Source organism: Balaenoptera musculus, chromosome 5, assembly GCF_009873245.2.
Source record: "Balaenoptera musculus isolate JJ_BM4_2016_0621 chromosome 5, mBalMus1.pri.v3, whole genome shotgun sequence".
NCBI lineage: Eukaryota > Metazoa > Chordata > Mammalia > Artiodactyla > Balaenopteridae > Balaenoptera > Balaenoptera musculus.
The window spans coordinates 126,293,512-126,310,491 of NC_045789.1; the positions used below are offsets into that span (position 1 = coordinate 126,293,512).

Consider the following 16,980-nt stretch of genomic DNA (forward strand, 5'->3'; position numbering starts at 1 on the left):
TATTCATCATAGTTTTGGAAGTCCTAGCCACGGCAATCAGAGAAGAAAAAGAAATAAAAGCAATACAAATTGGAAAAGAAGAAGTAAAACTGTCACCGTTTGCAGATGACATGATACTATACATAGGTAATCCTAAAGATTCCACCAGAAAACTACTAGAGCTAATCAATGAATTTGGTAAAGTTGCAGGATAAAAATTAAAGCACAGAAATCTCTTACATTCCTATACCCTAACAATGAAAAATCAGAAAGAGAAATTAAGGAAACAATCTCATTTACCATTGCAACAAAAATGAATAAGATACCTAGGAATCAACCTACCTAAGGAGGCAAAAGACCTGTACTCAGAAAACTATAAAACACTGATGAAAGAAATCAAAGATGACACAAACAGATGGAGAGTTATGCCATGTTCTTGGATGTGAAGAATCAATATTGTAAAAATGACTACACTACCCAAAGCAATCTACAGATTCATCGCATTCCCTATCAAATTACCAATGGCATTTTTCACAGAATTAGAACAAAAAATTTTACAATTTGTATGGAAACATAAAAGACCCCGAATAGCCAAAGCAATCTTGAGAAAGAAAAATGGAGCTGGAGGAATCAGGCTCCCTGACTACAGACTATACTACAAAGCAACAGTAATCAAGACAGTATGGTAGTGGCACAAAAACAGAAATATAGATCAATACAACAGGAGAGAAAGCCCAGAGATAAACCCACACACCTATGGTCACCTAATCTATGACAAATGAGGCAAGAATGAATATACAAGGGCGAAAAGACAGTCTCTTCAATAAGTGGTGCTGGGTAAACAGGACCTCTACATGTAAAAGAATGAAATTAGAACATTTTCTGACACTATACACAAAAATAAACTCAAAATGGATTAAATACCTAAATATAAGACCAGACACTATAAAATTCTTAGAGGAAAACATGGACAGAACACTCTCTGACATAAATCACAGCAATATCTTTTTGGATCCACCCCCTAGAGTAATGAAAATAAAAACAAAAATAAACAAATGAGACCTAATTAAACTTAAAAGGTTTTGCACAGCAAAGGAAACCATAAACAAAATGAAAAGACAACCCATGGAACGGGAGAAAATATTTGCAAACAAAGTGACAACCAACAAGGGATTAATCTCCAAAATATACAAACAGCTCATGCAGCTCAATATCAAAAAAAAAAACAAACAACTCAATCAAAAAATGGGCAGAAGATCTAAATAGACATTTCTCCAAAGAAGACATACAGATGGCCAAGAGGCACTTGAAAAGATGCTCAACATCACTCATCATTAGAGAAATACATATCAAAACTACAATGAGGTATCATCTCACACTGGTCAGAATGGCCATCATCAAAAAATCTACAAACAATAAATGCTGGAGAGAGTGTGGAGAAAAGGGAACCCTCTTGCACTGTTGGTGGGAATGTAAATTGATACAGCCACTATGGAGAACTGTATGGATGTTCATTAAGAAACTAAAAATAGAGCAACCATATGACACTGCAGTCCCACTCCTGGGCATATATCTGGAGAAAACCATAATTCAAAGAGACACATGCACCCCAGTGTTCACTGCAGCACTATTTACAATAGCCAGGACATGGAAACAACCTAAATGTCCATCAACAGATGAAAGGATAAAGAAGATGTGGTATATATATACAATGGAATATTACCCAGCCATAAAAAGGAACAAAATTGGGTCATTTGTAGAGATGTGGATGGACCTAGAGTCTGTCATACAGAGTGAAGTAAGTCAGAAAGAGAAAAACAAATATCGTATATTAACGCATGTATGTGGAATCTAGAAAAATGGTACAGATGAACCTATTTTCAGGGCAGGAATAGAGACGCAGATGTAGAGAATGGATATGTGAGCACGGTGGGGAAGGGGAGGGTGGGATGAATTGGGAGATTAGGATTGACATATATACGCTACCATGTGTAAAATAGATAGCTAGTGGAACCTGCTGTATATAGCACAGGGAGCTCAGCTCAATGCTCTGTGATGACCTAGGTGGGTGGAATCATGGGGGAAGTGGGAGGGAGGCCCCATATATATGTATATATGTATACATATAGCTGATTCACTTCGTTGTACAGCAAAAACTAACACAATACTGTAAAGCAACTATACTCCAATTAAAAAAAAAAAAAGCCATATGATAACTAATGGTCAACAAAGCCTACACAAGGCAGAGATTCTGTAAAATACTAGGTTTTTTCAGGATCAGGGCTTAAACAGAGTTAAAATTTCTAGACTGAACCCAACATACATATGTAGGGAGCTATATAGCTTAAAATAAATTAAATTAATACACAAAGTTTTATAAGTATATTTATCATAAAACTCAGAGGAAGGGGAGAAAGACCAGTGAAACAGACTCCCTTATAAGGAAGGAAGATAAGGCAGTAAGATTACAGGCAGAGAATTAACTACATTCAAGTTAAAAGGCAAAAAATTTATATATGCTTTTTACATCATGATAAGAAAAATACGCCTTACATAAGGTTTTTGAGAACATCTATATTCCTGATTAATACTGAATTAAGAAATATAGGTTATTCACACAATCAGATTTAGATGAAAATAGAAAAAAACTTACGTTTCAAAAAGGGCAAAGATAAACAGAATCACAAAAAACAGAACATTGGTGGCCACAACAGCAACTTGATCAATATTTCCTTGGGGGAACTGAACTTCATCTGTACTTGCTGTAGTAAACAGAAGAAAAATTATATTACCTACACAACTAATTTTTCTTATGACACTAAAATAGTGTAAAAATTATATGTAGCAAATTCAATGACTAAACATTTAAAATCATTTTTTTAGGCTTTCAAAGCAATTTAAAAGTTAACAATTTACATAACAGAAATAACTTTTAAATGGCATTTAAAATTAAAGTGAATTTTCTTCCCAGGACATACACTTCAATTCTGTTACCTACAGGAAATACTCAGATTTTCTATTTGGCGTCTCCCAACCAAAAACAGAAATGTATGTCCATAGAATTCTATAAAATGATCTCATACTAAATACTAAATTTGCTTTAAATTTCAGTTGCAGATTTTTTTCTACCTTACCTAAATTTTAAATTTACACGTATTTCATGAAAACCTCAAACAGTTTATTAAATAAGTTCTCAGTTCTATGATTCACCTCAATGGATATATATTTTGAATTTCAACAGTACGTGGAATTACTATTAGTAAATATCCTTATTTTTTAGCCACAATTTTTTTTAAGTCCTTACGTTATCATTTATATTTTTTGCAAAGAACTACCAAGATTTGATGGTGGTTTTATAAATTAGGAAGGCAAATGAGTTAAGATATTCACTTATCTTGAACTGTATAGTTAAGTAACACACTCAATCTAAGCTGTATCTGATGTAATTGAGAAATGTGAAGCCATATATTGATACATGTATGTATACATATCCATCATGCTACTTTATAACTTACTCACTTATTCAGAGTAAACCAGGCAAGTAATACAAGAATGTATGTTATCTTTAAGTGCATGTGTAGCAGAAGTGGGGGCAGGGGGTGATTTTCCTAAGACACAGTAAATGTCTGTAATTTTTTCATTATAGTGCCTGCCTTTGTATCTCAGGATACCTGAGGAGGAGTTCTTCCTCCAATAGTAAGTGAGATTTGAAAATAGTCTGCTATACTTGGGGGCAATTAAGCACCTTGGACACTCGACATAGGGTTATGACCTCCCTTTCACACAAAGAAAACCAGTCACACCTTTGTCCAGTTCCTTTTCTGGGGTAGACTCTGGTCCCTGTGGGCCTTGAATTATTTTGGATAGACCTCCCTGATTCTCAATCACCACCTAGAAGCCAGTCTTTACTCCTTTGAATCAAATATCAACATTGCCCCAAGTTAGACTGGAGTTTACTTCATATGTGGTTAGTTTTCTGCAGCCTCCAACCAGTGCTAGCTTTAGCGGGGAGACTCAGAAATGTTGCATCCTAAACTGTGGGAACTGACTAGGTATCCTAATTATAAGAATTTTAAGAAAACACTACATATTGATTAAAAAACTGTGTAATTGGAAATTAAATCCTATCCCATGATAACACCTTTAATAATAGGAACAACTTGATATGTTTTATCTAAACATTTACTGAAATTTAAAAATGATCTTTGTTTTATAAAAATTATTTTGAAGGACCTAGAAATCTTATGAAAGGAAACAGATCTCTCCGTTTTAAACTCTCATTTGTGTTTTAGAGCAGTGCTGTCCAATAGAACCCTGACGTGATGGAAATGCTTTCTCTCTACTGTCCAGGACAGCTGGCTGCTAGTCACACACACCCATTAACTAAGCACTTGACATGTAGCTAGTGTGGGAGTTCCCTGGAGGTCCGGTGGCTAGGACTCGGCGCTTTCACTGATGTGGCCCGGGTTCAATCCCTGGTCAGGGAACTAAGATCCTGCAAGCCACGCCACACAGCCAAAAAAAAAAAAAAGTGTAGCTAGTGAGATAATGAGAATGAGGAATTTCTTAAATGTAATTAAGTTTAAACAGCCAAATGTGACTAGTGGCTACCACACTGGACAATGTAGCTGTATGTCTTTGCTACTCAAAGTGTGGTTCATAGACCAGCAGCATCAGTTCCCATGGGAGTTTGTTATAAATGTAGATTCTCCCTCCCCAGGCCTACTGAAACAGACTCTGCACTTTAACAAGGTTCCCAGGTGCTTTCTAAGCATATTAGTCAATAAAGCAAGGATCTATATGGTTATCCCCTTCAACTTATGAAAGATTTCTTGTGTATCTTCCCTCTCTCAGCCCCTCAACCTCACCCTCTTTAACTTGCTCATTCTCTTTACCCTTAAAGAGGTAGAGAGATAGGTCCTTTAAGTTAGCATCCTAACTTACACCTTTTCAAAAGAGTAGCTTATACCCACTGCTGGCACTTCCTCACCACTCATTCTTTCTTTTGTTCTTTCTTTTAATTTTGAAAACTTTCAAACACATCCTTATCCATCTATGCCCTACATTCAACAATATTTTGCCACACTTGATTCATCTACCCCTTCCTTTCCTCCTTTCTCTCACTCTCTCTTTGTTGCTGTAGTGTTTTTCACTAGATGATTCCCAAATTTCTATCTCTAGCTTTGATCCCTACTGCCAAAATTACAGATGCCTCTGGAATTTTTTAGTTATTCTAGGGTAGCATTATATTTGGCTTGAACCAAATTGAAATCATCTTATCTTTTCAGCCAGTGTCCCTTCTTAAATTCTTCTTCTCTCATTCTTTCAATTATTTAGAATCAAAACTCAGCAGACATCTTCAACAACCCCCTCCATTCCTTAATATTCCCTATCCAATCTGTCAGAATCTTCTTTTTTTTTTTTTTCTTCAAAAGCTCATATCTCATCCCTTCTCCATTCTCAGTTACTGCTGTAGTTCAGGCCTTTACATATCTGGATTAGCCTCACTTGCAATCTGACTATCGTCATACTTCTCCTTTGTTCAAAATTTGCTATAGCTCCTCAGCACTCTGCTCTCCGACTACTTTTAACTTTTCCTTCCACCAGTTTTGTTGTAAAAATTAAATAAAATGTCTATCAAAGAACTTGGTAAAATTAACAGTGCCTTTTCCAAAACTTTATAAACTCCTTGAGGGCAAGGACTAAATTGCATTCTTTTGCATGGGGGGATAATCCCCAAGGAGGACATAACTAGGAGTACTTAAATAATGGTTTATTTAGTAAAATATACCTACTTACCAGACTGGGTACCTATTTATGAGTCAGAGAAAGATCTGAAGGATGAAAATGTGCATTTGTAGAGCATACCAAAAGAATAAAAATACAAAAGAGAAACCCTACTTATTCCCATGATTAAGTGAATAAAGAAATACTTGAAACAGAAAGATACATTTGGTAGCAATAATACTGAAATCATTCCAAAGATCTCAAGGATTTTAGGATACTGGCTTTTTGAAAACAAGATGAAGTGATTTTTAGCAATAGTTTTAACCTTACCAATTGTGCACACCAAATCACTGATATAGGCATGCCTTTAAAAAAAATCAACTTAGCTAACTTTCAACTTTGAAGATCTTCCCCAATTACCCATTGTATTGTCCTCAGAGACAAAATTCAAGTGAATATCAAAGAGATAGAATCATTAGAAACACTTTGTAATATTATAGTAATTTAGTCAAATAGGTTAATAGTACCTTCTTCAAAATTAATATTTTTACACTGTCGTCCTGAGTCATCCACACGATGTTCTCTTAAAAGAAAAACATAAATATTGTATCCATGAAAGGCTTAGTATAATAGATAATAGTTTAAATTTATTACTAGCTTTCTATTTTTTCACATTCTGGTATAGTTTCTTTTACTGTCTTCTGAGTAATGAAATTATTATGATATATAACCAATAAAATTTTCAAAATACAAGTTACAATTATTATTATATTATCATATAAAATGAAAAAAACCCTCAATTCATCCAAAAGCACACATGAGCTGCCTTAATCAGTATTTGAAGTTTTCCAATGATTTTTAACATGAGTTATAAACATTTTGGACTCTTGGATAAAACACTCCAAAGAAATATAAAGTAACAAAACTTCTGTAGTTTTATAAAATTTTTTCTAATATATAAAAGATAAGAGATACACATTACGAGTAACTTTTGTATCTAAGGTTGAACCTAATCGTTAATCTACTTAAAATGTTGCTTTCATGCCATTTCCCCTACTTAGAAACCTATCATTAGTAAACCAAGACCAAACCTTGAATCTTTAAAGACCTTATAATCTGTTCTTATTCATCATCTATTATTTTAGTTATCAGTACCACATGCATTAGCTGATCAGAAAATATGAACACAACTAGACATCAAAAACCAAATAAAGACATCATAGAAATAATAATTCTCCAACAGTGATAATGCTTATTTAATTTCACAATCTACAAGAGAAGTTTTATCATTTCTATCTAATTACCTTAATACAGTAAGAATCAGAATAATATTTAAAATTCCCAGGAAGGCGCCAAGTAAAACTGGTGCTGTGTACATGTTTATCTGCAGCTTAATGGTATCCCATGTCACGCCCTTTTCTCCAATGAGCGCAAAACAAGTCTGAAAAACTTATTAAAATAAAATGTATACAGATTAATTATTATATGGGAGGCACAGGCTAAAATAAATGTGAGAAATATTTACCATAGAATTGGAAGTAATGTATGGAAGCATCCATCTGCATCAGACATCTCAACAGGGGCAAGAAAATTGGTTCTTGGTGGGGAGAGGCAAAACATTTACTCTTTTTCTGTATAAAGCACAGATATGCATACAGTACATAAAACACATACAATATAGATCTGTGGTATTAAAATTTCATGGAAAAAAAAAATTTCATGGGATGGAGTGATTAGGAAAGAAATGCCTAAAAAGCCTCCTTAGGGGGACAATAACATAAAAAATGGGTGAGAGGGCTTCCCTGGTGGCGCAGTGGTTTAGAGTCCGCCTGCCAATGCAGGGGACACGGGTTTGAGCACTGGTCTGGGAAGATCCCACATGCCGCAGAGCAACTGGGCCCGTGAGCCACAACTACTGAGCCTGCGCGTCTGGAGCCTGTGCTCCGCAACAAGAGAGGCCGCGATAGTGAGAGGCCCGCGCACTGCGATGAAGAGTGGCCCCCGCTTGCCACAACTAGAGAAAGCCCTCACACAGAAGCGAAGACCCAACACAGCCAAAAATTAATAATAAATTAATTAATTTTAAAAAAAATGTACTTAAAAAAAAAATGGGTGAGAAGCACTGATGTACAGGCATTCACAAGGGATTATACCTAACATAACTTGTCAGTATTTTCTTTTTTTAAAATACATCTCTGTACAAAATTTAAATTATATAATTTCTTCCATAAGTAAATTATTAAAGTTTAATCAATTTCATTATAAGAAACTGTCACATTTTAACTCAATATTTTAAAATATTACTGTGTATATGGTACTTAAATTACATATATTTAATATCATTTTCAATTTGGATCTGTGGCAAAAATCAGATTGGGTAAGTATTGGTTTGCTCTCCTGATTTAGATTCTATATCTGGTTCTGCCAGGACTTTACATGCAACCTTAGGGTGAGGATTAAGTAAAATACTGCACCTAAAGCACTTAGAACAGCATCTAGTATATAGTAAGCAGTCAATAAATGTTTGTGCTTATTGATGTGGTTATTATTGGAAAAGTCATCTAATCTTTTCAGGCCTACATTTACTCATCTTTAATACAAAATGTTTTAGTGAATAATCTTTTTTTTTTAATTTTATTTACTTATTTATTTATTTTTTGCTGCGTTGGGTCTTCATTGCTGAGCGCGGGCTTTCTCTAGTTGAGGCGAGCGCGGGCTTCTCATTGAGGTGGCTTCTCTTGTTGAGGAGCACGGGCTCCAGGGGCGCAGGCTTCAGTAGTTGTGGCTCGCAGGCTCTAGGTGCACGGGCTTCAGTATTTGTGGCACACGGGCTTAGTTGCTCTGCAGCATGTGGGATCTTCCCAGACCAGGGCTCAAACCCGTGTCCCCTGCATTGGCAGGCAGATTCTTAACCACTGCACCACCAGGGAAGCCCCGTGAATAATCTTTAAAATGCTTTTTAGATGGCCAAAATATTTACTGAGAACCTAAGCCTACACCAGGTACTGTGCTAGAAACTGAGGGTAGAGTGGTAAGTTTAAAAAGACCCAGACTATGCCCTCATGTATATAATAAGGCAATAGGTTCAATTGTTCTAGATTTCTGCTTATATTTTATTCCAGAACACTGAACTAAAATACTAGATTTTGGTGAATGATGAATTAGGCTTTCTTCTGTTGAAGCGAAGTAATGGAAGTAATGGAAACTGGAGGTTGGGGTGTTAATGATGAAGTAAACTGAGTTGGATTCAAATTGATGCTATTTATAACTGCAATATTAAAAGCATGGGCCAATTATATGGCTTTTCAAAGTTATGCTAGGCATAAAAAATTAATTTCTCTACTCATTTAGCAGAAAAGTAATTGGCCTTAGGGAAATATTAAATCTCATTAATATATTTTTATATTCATTAAAGTATGAAAGCTTGGAAAGAAGAAGAGACTAGTAAATCTTTTTTAAACTCTTTCATTTTCTTCAACCTTAGAAAAGTCTTAAAGGTATGGGCAAAAGGCAAAAGGGGAAAAAACCTCCTATAACTTTCCTCAAATCCTTCAATTAAAAGAACTTTGTTTCTCATAAACAGGAAAAAAAAAGCAAACTCTTGCTGAGATGTTAAGCTAAATGATTATCTGACAGAATGTATACTTTGGAATCAGACAGTGAGGTTTGAATCTCATATTTCCCATTTACTATCAGGGTGACCCTGGATAATTTACTTAGATTCTCTATGCCTTTGTGTTAATCTGTACAGTGGGACTAATAACATTTAATTTAGGGAACATGAGTTAACACATATAAAGAGCCTAGCCTCACTGCTAGATCAAAAAATATCAGTTTCCCTCCCTTTGCCTTCAGCCATGAGGTTTTATACTTGAATTGCATCTAACATTTGAACCTCAAAAGTTTTCCCAATTCAAATCCAAGTAATGATAAGTGAAGAACACCTACCTGGACCTAGAATAAAACCTAATGCTTGACATGCACTTGTGTTTGCCATGGAACTTGTTCTTTCCTGAAGAGAGGTAGCACCAGCAATATATGATCTAATAACAGCTACATTTCCTAAGAAAAGATACAATAATACAAAGTAAAAGAAAATATTCTCCAGTTTATAAAAATTCAACTTAATTAATTAAGTTAATTCAACTTAATTCAACTTCTGGCTCTATACAGAAGAAGAAATATTAACCTACAACATAGTTACTGCTTCCTCTTTATGATTATACAAGGCATGTATAGTGAACAAATGTATCAATTAATGGAAAATATTACTTTTAGTAAAATGAAAACACAGTTAAAGATGTGAATGAATGAAAAAATGGCATACAGGAAACTTAAACTTTTTTCATCATTAAATACCGAGAAAGCATTGAGTGAATGGAGTACTACTAATTGCTACACTATTTTAAAAGAAATATGCTACACACTCTGCATGTTTATAAAAAGAAATCCTAAAAATTTAAGTCAAAAAAATTTGCTTAGCATTTATGTTGAAGAGACTCTGCTAGGGGCTAGAGAATATTTTCAAAAGTCATAAATTGTCTCTAATTACACTAAGTTTACTAGCTAGTTGGTGATAAGGGATGAAAACAGTGCAAAACAGTATATAAGCAAATGCCAGAGACATGTTGGAGAAGCGGTAGTGTAGCCTAAGAAAGCTTCATGAAAGAGGTGGAACTTGAACTGAATCTTGAAGGATGAAGAATCATGAGAACAGAAGAGAGAAACTATAGGTAATGGGAACATCATGAGCAAAGGCAAAATGATAGGAAAGATATTTGCAATGAGGCATCTGTATGTTGAATGTCGTATAGGAGATTGAGAAGAGGTGACCCTAGATGAGAGAAGGCCATAAATGTCAGGATGAATGTGAGTCCAACACAACCAAAAATATACATGCATGCATATTACCTGCTCCAAATCCCACCAATCCACGAGCAACCAACATGTAGTATTTATTATGAGAAGCTGGAACCTGGACATATGCATAGAGGCAGTTGGCTGCCACCGAAATGAAAATGGAAACTGTAAGAGGTTCTTTTCTTGGTCGATAGTTAGACCACAAACCAAATATAGGTGAAGCTACCATTTGGCCAAGGCTAAAAGAAGCAATAACCCAGCCCAAAAAACTTGCATCGGCAGTCTGATCAATCTGCAGAAAAAAGTACAATGCTTTAAGAATTGTTATCCGAGAAAAGTAAAGTAAAAAATCTAAATACATTTTTTCTGACCATGTAACATTTCTTATTAAAAAAATAAAAACAATAATTCTAACACATAAGTTTTATAACATCATTACTTACAGTAAGGAATTCAAACTTCTGACATTACAATTAAATGTGTTAGCAATTCACTATACACAAGGAAAAATGTTTAAGAAACTTCATCTTTTAGAACAATTACAGAAATTCTGTCATAAAAATCTTGTTAAAAAAATCACATTATATACCTAACAATAACATCATAAAAATAATATGCCATTCTTTAATTCTTGTAAAGTAAATATAATTATTTACCTTACGCTACTCTATAAACTAAACAACCATTAGCACTGTGAATCTATTTTTTTTAACTGGGCACAATAATCAAACGCTTAAAGACAATAATAAAATTTCTCTCATTAAACCTACTACTAATTCTTCCTTTCAGCATAGACAATCCAGGATTCTACCAAAGAGGATTTATATATCATTAATACTGAGGGAAAAACCAAATGATTACAACTCAGAAAATACTTTCAGAAAACAGAAAATTTTAGCTTACAAAAGGGACTATGGAATAAATCAACAGATTGGGTTTTTAAAAATATGGTAGGTTATATAATAATTTGGAAAAATAAGAGCCATTAAATTTTAGGACATAAGTTTAAACATATATAGGTTAAGTGGTAGGACAACTTAATAAGGAAAACCATGGCCTTTTCTTTTCCAAAGATATTTTTTAAAAGCTTAAAATGAAGATATTTAGGTACATTTCTGTTTGTGTGGGATGAGAAATAAGAGTGAATAAGTATAATGACTTCATGTCATATAAATTTAAAAATTAATTTTCAAAAAAGCAATGAAAACAATTTAATATTAAGTGTCTAGTGGTTTGAAAGCAAAAGGATAAAAGTGTCTTCTCAGGATATCAATTGATCATAATAGTCAAGTGTCTGTTTCATGGACAGAAGTGAGCTGACTCTTGAAGATGGCTCTAACAATTTTAACAACATTTGCTATTTTTATTGGATACTATTCTTTACAATGACTGGAAAACTGGAATCTTCTAGAATTCTGCTGGAATTTTAACAGGAAAGTAAAATGGTTTGGAAGATACAGGTTCTATACTACAACAGAAGGTATCAGTTCAGTAATTGAACTGTTATCTGTGCTCCTGTGTGTTTCTCTCTTATAGTAATAACAGCATGTTGTTTCCAGTCCTCTGGCCACCTCTAATGATCTCTATCATATTGTTTTCAGGATAAAATCTAAACTACTTATGATGTAAAACTAGCTCACAAGCTGGCCACTGTCTTTCCTCTCTAACTTCATCTCTCTGCGTGCTCCCTCCCCCCAATTCTAACTTCCAGCCACACAGAACTTTTTGAAGTTTCCAAAATGAGTCAAGCTCTTTGCTTCCAGGCCTTTGCACAGGTTCCTCTACTGCCCCTTCCATCAGGAATGCCTTTTCAAACTCCTACTCCCTGGCCCTGACTGCTCCTCTGGTGGCCAGTTTCTGTAGGCCTTCCAAACTCAGCTCAGATGTAACTGCTTTGCGGAGATCTTCCAGGATCTCTTCAGTCTGGATCAGCAACATCTCCCTAACCCCCACGTCTGTCCGTCTGTGTCAGTCTGTGTGTACGTCTCTCTCTCCCCCGGCCCCCACTCCTTCTCTGTCTCTCTCGGCCTCTCTCCCTCTCCCTCTAGCTCTCTCTCCCCTGTGAACACGCACACACACTCACACATCATGCTCTTAGACTCTTACCCACTCATATTGTATGGTAATTATCTGTAAACTTGTTTGGTTTTGCACACTTCAGTAAAAGTTAGATCCATCTCTTCTTTTAAAAAAAAAAAAAGCCCACAGTGCATAGTACTGAATTTCAAAACATTCTTCTCTAAACATGTTAATAATACTGACAAAGTCAAAGTTCTAGAAATCTTAATGCTTTGCTATGGGAGCTGAGATGTGTTCCAAGCCTCCTCAACTATTTACTTATAGATTATTGCGTATTCAGCCAATTAACAGTCATTAAGGCGTTCTCTGCGACAAAACCTGAGCAAGGCAATATGAATACAAATTGAATAAACACAGTTCTTGCCATCAAGGAGTTTCCAAACCAGGTTCTACTTATTTGATTCTGAAAAACCCTGCATTTTTGAGTAGCTGAGGAAAAAAACCAGCATGCTTTAATTCTTTATCTGTCAAATGAGGGTAACTTCACAGAGTTGTTATGAGAATTATTTAAGCCAAGACATGTATAGTGCCTAGGGTCATGTCTGCCTATAGTATGCACTAAATGAATGTTACCGATACATAAAAAATTAATATTTCTTAGTATTTTGTTTTTACTGATATGTCAGTTTTATTATTATATTTTATTGTTAACATGCATGAGTAGTCCCACTATGTCCCTGGGCCTATAGATAACCTATCATTCCAATTCAAAATGGGTTTAAGAATATGAGTTTTCCTGGAAATCAATCACAACTCTGGGCAACACAGGCTACGGAATCACTGGGCTGATAGATGTCTATCAGCCAGGGCCAGAAGCACAAGTCAGAGATTCACAGCAGTGCCAAATTCCTTTCAGACTGATAACTTACTGTTTGGGGGTTTTAGAGGGGTGGTTTTGGCCTAGCTTTTTATCTTTCTCACAGATGACTTTTAAGCTAAGTAATATTTGGTAACATATTATTGTAAAAGAGATAGTAGCCTTAAATTAAAAATGAAAATTTTGCTAAACAGCAAGGACCTACTGTATAGCACAGGGAACTATATTCAGTAGCTTGTAAAAACCTATAATGGAAACGAATCTGAAAAAGAATATGTGTGTGTGTGTGTGTGTGTGTGTATAACTGAATCACTTTGCTATATACCTAAAACATTGTAAATCAACTATACTTCAATAAAATAAATAAACAAATAAAATTTTTAAAAAAGAATGAAAAATCTTAAGGCAGTGGGTAACATAGCACTGTAGAGTCAGATTTTGGTTTCAGATAAGCTTGATTCTGCCATTTTCTAGCTGTGTGAATCTTGGGCAAGCTACCTAACTTCTCTAGCCTGAGTTTCTTTATCTGTTAAACAGGAGTGATAATGACCACCTCACAGAGTTGTTATGAAGATCAAAAGATGATTTAGATGAAAGATTTAGTATTGTGCCTGGCACACAATAAGCTATCAATATTATTATGAAATAACTTGAGAAAATTAACTCACAAGGTTTTTGGTGAAAATGTTATGCTTGTATTGCCAAAGAACTAGTGATATGTTCGTGTGCTCTCAATAAATTTACCTTTGAAGAGATTGCAAATATCTGGAGAAAGGAGTGTACCTTTTCAAAATTCAACTTATTATGCTGAGTAGACCTAATTTTGTAAATACCTTTCTTTTGAGAATTTTGAGGTTAAACAAACTAGATACAGGGACCACAGAAATCAAGAGTTTTGATACATGGAAATACATATTTTAGCACAGAAGATATTGCTCCAGAATTGTTAAATATTCTGTTCCAATTCTAATAATTCTGCCAGTATGGAAAGAATGTTTAGTGTCATGAGTAATGATTTCATGTAAAATAAATTTTTAATTAGCTTAAAGTAATTTTCAAAATGGCAGTGAAAACGTGGCACTAAATCACTAAAAAGTAAAATGTGTATTTTTTTCCTATATTTCTTTTAAAAGATAGCATAACAAAATAGCATTTTTAAGTTAAAAATTGTAAAAACTAAAAAATCTAAAATGAAATATAAGATGTCAATAAATTTCTTATATAATAGGTATAATTTTTAAACCCTAAATATTCATCAAATGTGTCTACTACTTTTGTTGAAGCCATCCAACCATTCTAACAATCTTGTAGAGAAGTTAGGTAAACTCTCTGTAACACACTGTTACAACACTCAATGATAAGTATTAATGATAAAGGGATATGGAAGCACATAGGAAAACCTTCTAATGCAAACTGGGGTGAGGGAAAGTAAGAAAAGGCTTTTCAGAGGAGGTGACATTAGAGCAAAGCCTTGAAGAATTAATAAAAACTAGTGGAGAAGAAGGGAGGAAGGGAATGGCAGAGGAAAGGAGAGATGGAGGGAAGGAAAGCACTCCAGAAAAAAAAGGAGGAAAAAGTGTAAAGATCTGAGGACCTTAGGTTCATCCAAGTACATGATATAATAAATTACTGGCTATAGATCTAATATTGGCCAAGGCTCAGGATCTAGGCTGAAACACACACACACACACACACACACACACACACACTCCTCTGGAGAAAACCAAAATATAAGGGGCAAGTTGACAGAGAAAAATACACAAAATAATTTAAGAATAAAGAGTTAAGAGTAATGTCATGGAAGCTAAGAGAGAGTTTCAAGAAGCAAAGAGAGGACAACAATGTCAAACACTACCCAAATGTCACCTAAAGTAAGGACTGAAAAGTATCTACTATTTGGTGAGCGATTAAGTCATTGGAGACCTCATCAAGAGCAGTTGCAGGGTAGCAGAGGAGTTAATCAGATTGTAGCAGGTTAAGGAGTGAAGAGGAGTTAGGAAGCACAGAGGAACTCCTTCAAGAACCTTAACTGAAATATTATTATAGATTAATTACGTCTCCAACTTAAATACTGATTTTTAATAAATTCATTACTGGAATTTTAAGACAGAACTGACAGTTATATGTCAAATATATTTTTTAAAAAGGTAGAATTGACAGGACTTGATCATCAACTGATGATCAATTGATGTCAGAGTACCCACCAAACTTGCATCTTCTTGTCACTCCCTCCTTCCCATGTAGTAACCACAGCATCAAAATACATATATTGTCTATTCTTTTCACAATGTCCCCTGACAACCCAAATTAATTCTATCAGAAAGCATGAAATTATCCCATAGCAATATCATTTATACATTTTAGGAATTCAGACTATGTCTAGCTTAGTTTCCTTTTTATTAGGGAAGGGGTATGGATGGGATGGGAAAGTGGCTAATAAGCAGGTGACCATACATCTACATTTGCCTGTGATTGGATATAATCCTATTTTCCTGCTAAAGGACTCTTTTCACTTCAAGAGTGCTCTGGTTTGCACAATAAAGCATACGGTCACCTTACTTATAAGCCTCTTTTGAAGAATTATTATCTCAAGTTATTTTAGTAAAGATTAAATCAGAATACCAAAGAGACTCTCTAGAAAACTCTTAACTACATAAGAGTTATTACTACTACAGCTACATAAGAGATGAATAAAGTGCACAAACCTTTTGGAGATATGGCCATATTGACATTATCACAATAGAAAATCCTGTGAAGAGGCAAATTCTGTTATTTATACTTAATAATAATTTTATCACTATAGATACAAATTTTTGAACTATAGCATGGATTTTAAAACATCATTCTGAATTTACAAATTTATGACCACAAATGTCTAATTTATTAAGCAATGGGGTTTTATTTATCAGAAGGAAAATAAATATTAAAGGCTGGAAAACATATATATAATTATAGTCCCTCACCATAATTAACATAATAAAAGCAGAGGGCCTATTTCTCCTTATTCACGTGTCTTTACTGTAAATGAAAATTACTGGAACTTCCCTGGTGGCACAGTGGTTAAGAATCCGCCTGCCAACGCAGGTGACACGGGTTCGAGTCCTGGTCTGGGAGGATCCCACATGACGTGGAGCAACTAAGCCCGTGCGCCACAACTACTGAGCCTGTGCTCTACAGCCCACGAGCCACAACTACTGAGCCCGCATGCCACAACTACTGAAGCCTGTGCACCTAGAGCCCGTGCTCTGCAACAAGAGAAGCCACTGCAATGAGAAGCCCGCGCACTGCAACAAAGAGTAGCCACTGCTCACTGCAACTAGAGAAAGCCCACACACCGCAACTAGAGAAAGCCCATGCACAGCAACGAAGACCCAACGCAGCCAAAAATAAATAAATAAATAAATTTATTAAAAAAAAAAAAAAAAGAAAAGAAAATTACTGAGAGCTTTGTTAAGTTTTTATAGCAGAAATGAATGGTGGTAAGGCTACTTTGTTACAGAGGAATTCCTAGACTTCTA

General features: G+C 34.9%; 1 protein-coding gene across 2 annotated transcripts in view; it reads right to left on the minus strand.

The window, feature by feature from the left end:
* The window catches only part of MFSD8 (major facilitator superfamily domain containing 8), a 49,714-nt gene that overhangs the window by 11,877 nt on the left and 20,857 nt on the right, over nucleotides 1–16,980 (minus strand). Inside the window, exons 3-9 of one of the 2 annotated variants that reach the window (XM_036853673.1) lie at nucleotides 16,168–16,211; nucleotides 10,618–10,858; nucleotides 9,655–9,768; nucleotides 7,232–7,303; nucleotides 7,011–7,155; nucleotides 6,234–6,289; nucleotides 2,633–2,741 (exon numbers count right to left, since the gene is read on the minus strand). In XM_036853673.1, the coding sequence (XP_036709568.1) occupies nucleotides 2,633–2,741; nucleotides 6,234–6,289; nucleotides 7,011–7,155; nucleotides 7,232–7,303; nucleotides 9,655–9,768; nucleotides 10,618–10,858; nucleotides 16,168–16,211 (781 nt within the window). The remainder of the gene's footprint in view (nucleotides 1–2,632; nucleotides 2,742–6,233; nucleotides 6,290–7,010; nucleotides 7,156–7,231; nucleotides 7,304–9,654; nucleotides 9,769–10,617; nucleotides 10,859–16,167; nucleotides 16,212–16,980) is intronic. The other variant, XM_036853674.1, reaches the window with a different exon arrangement.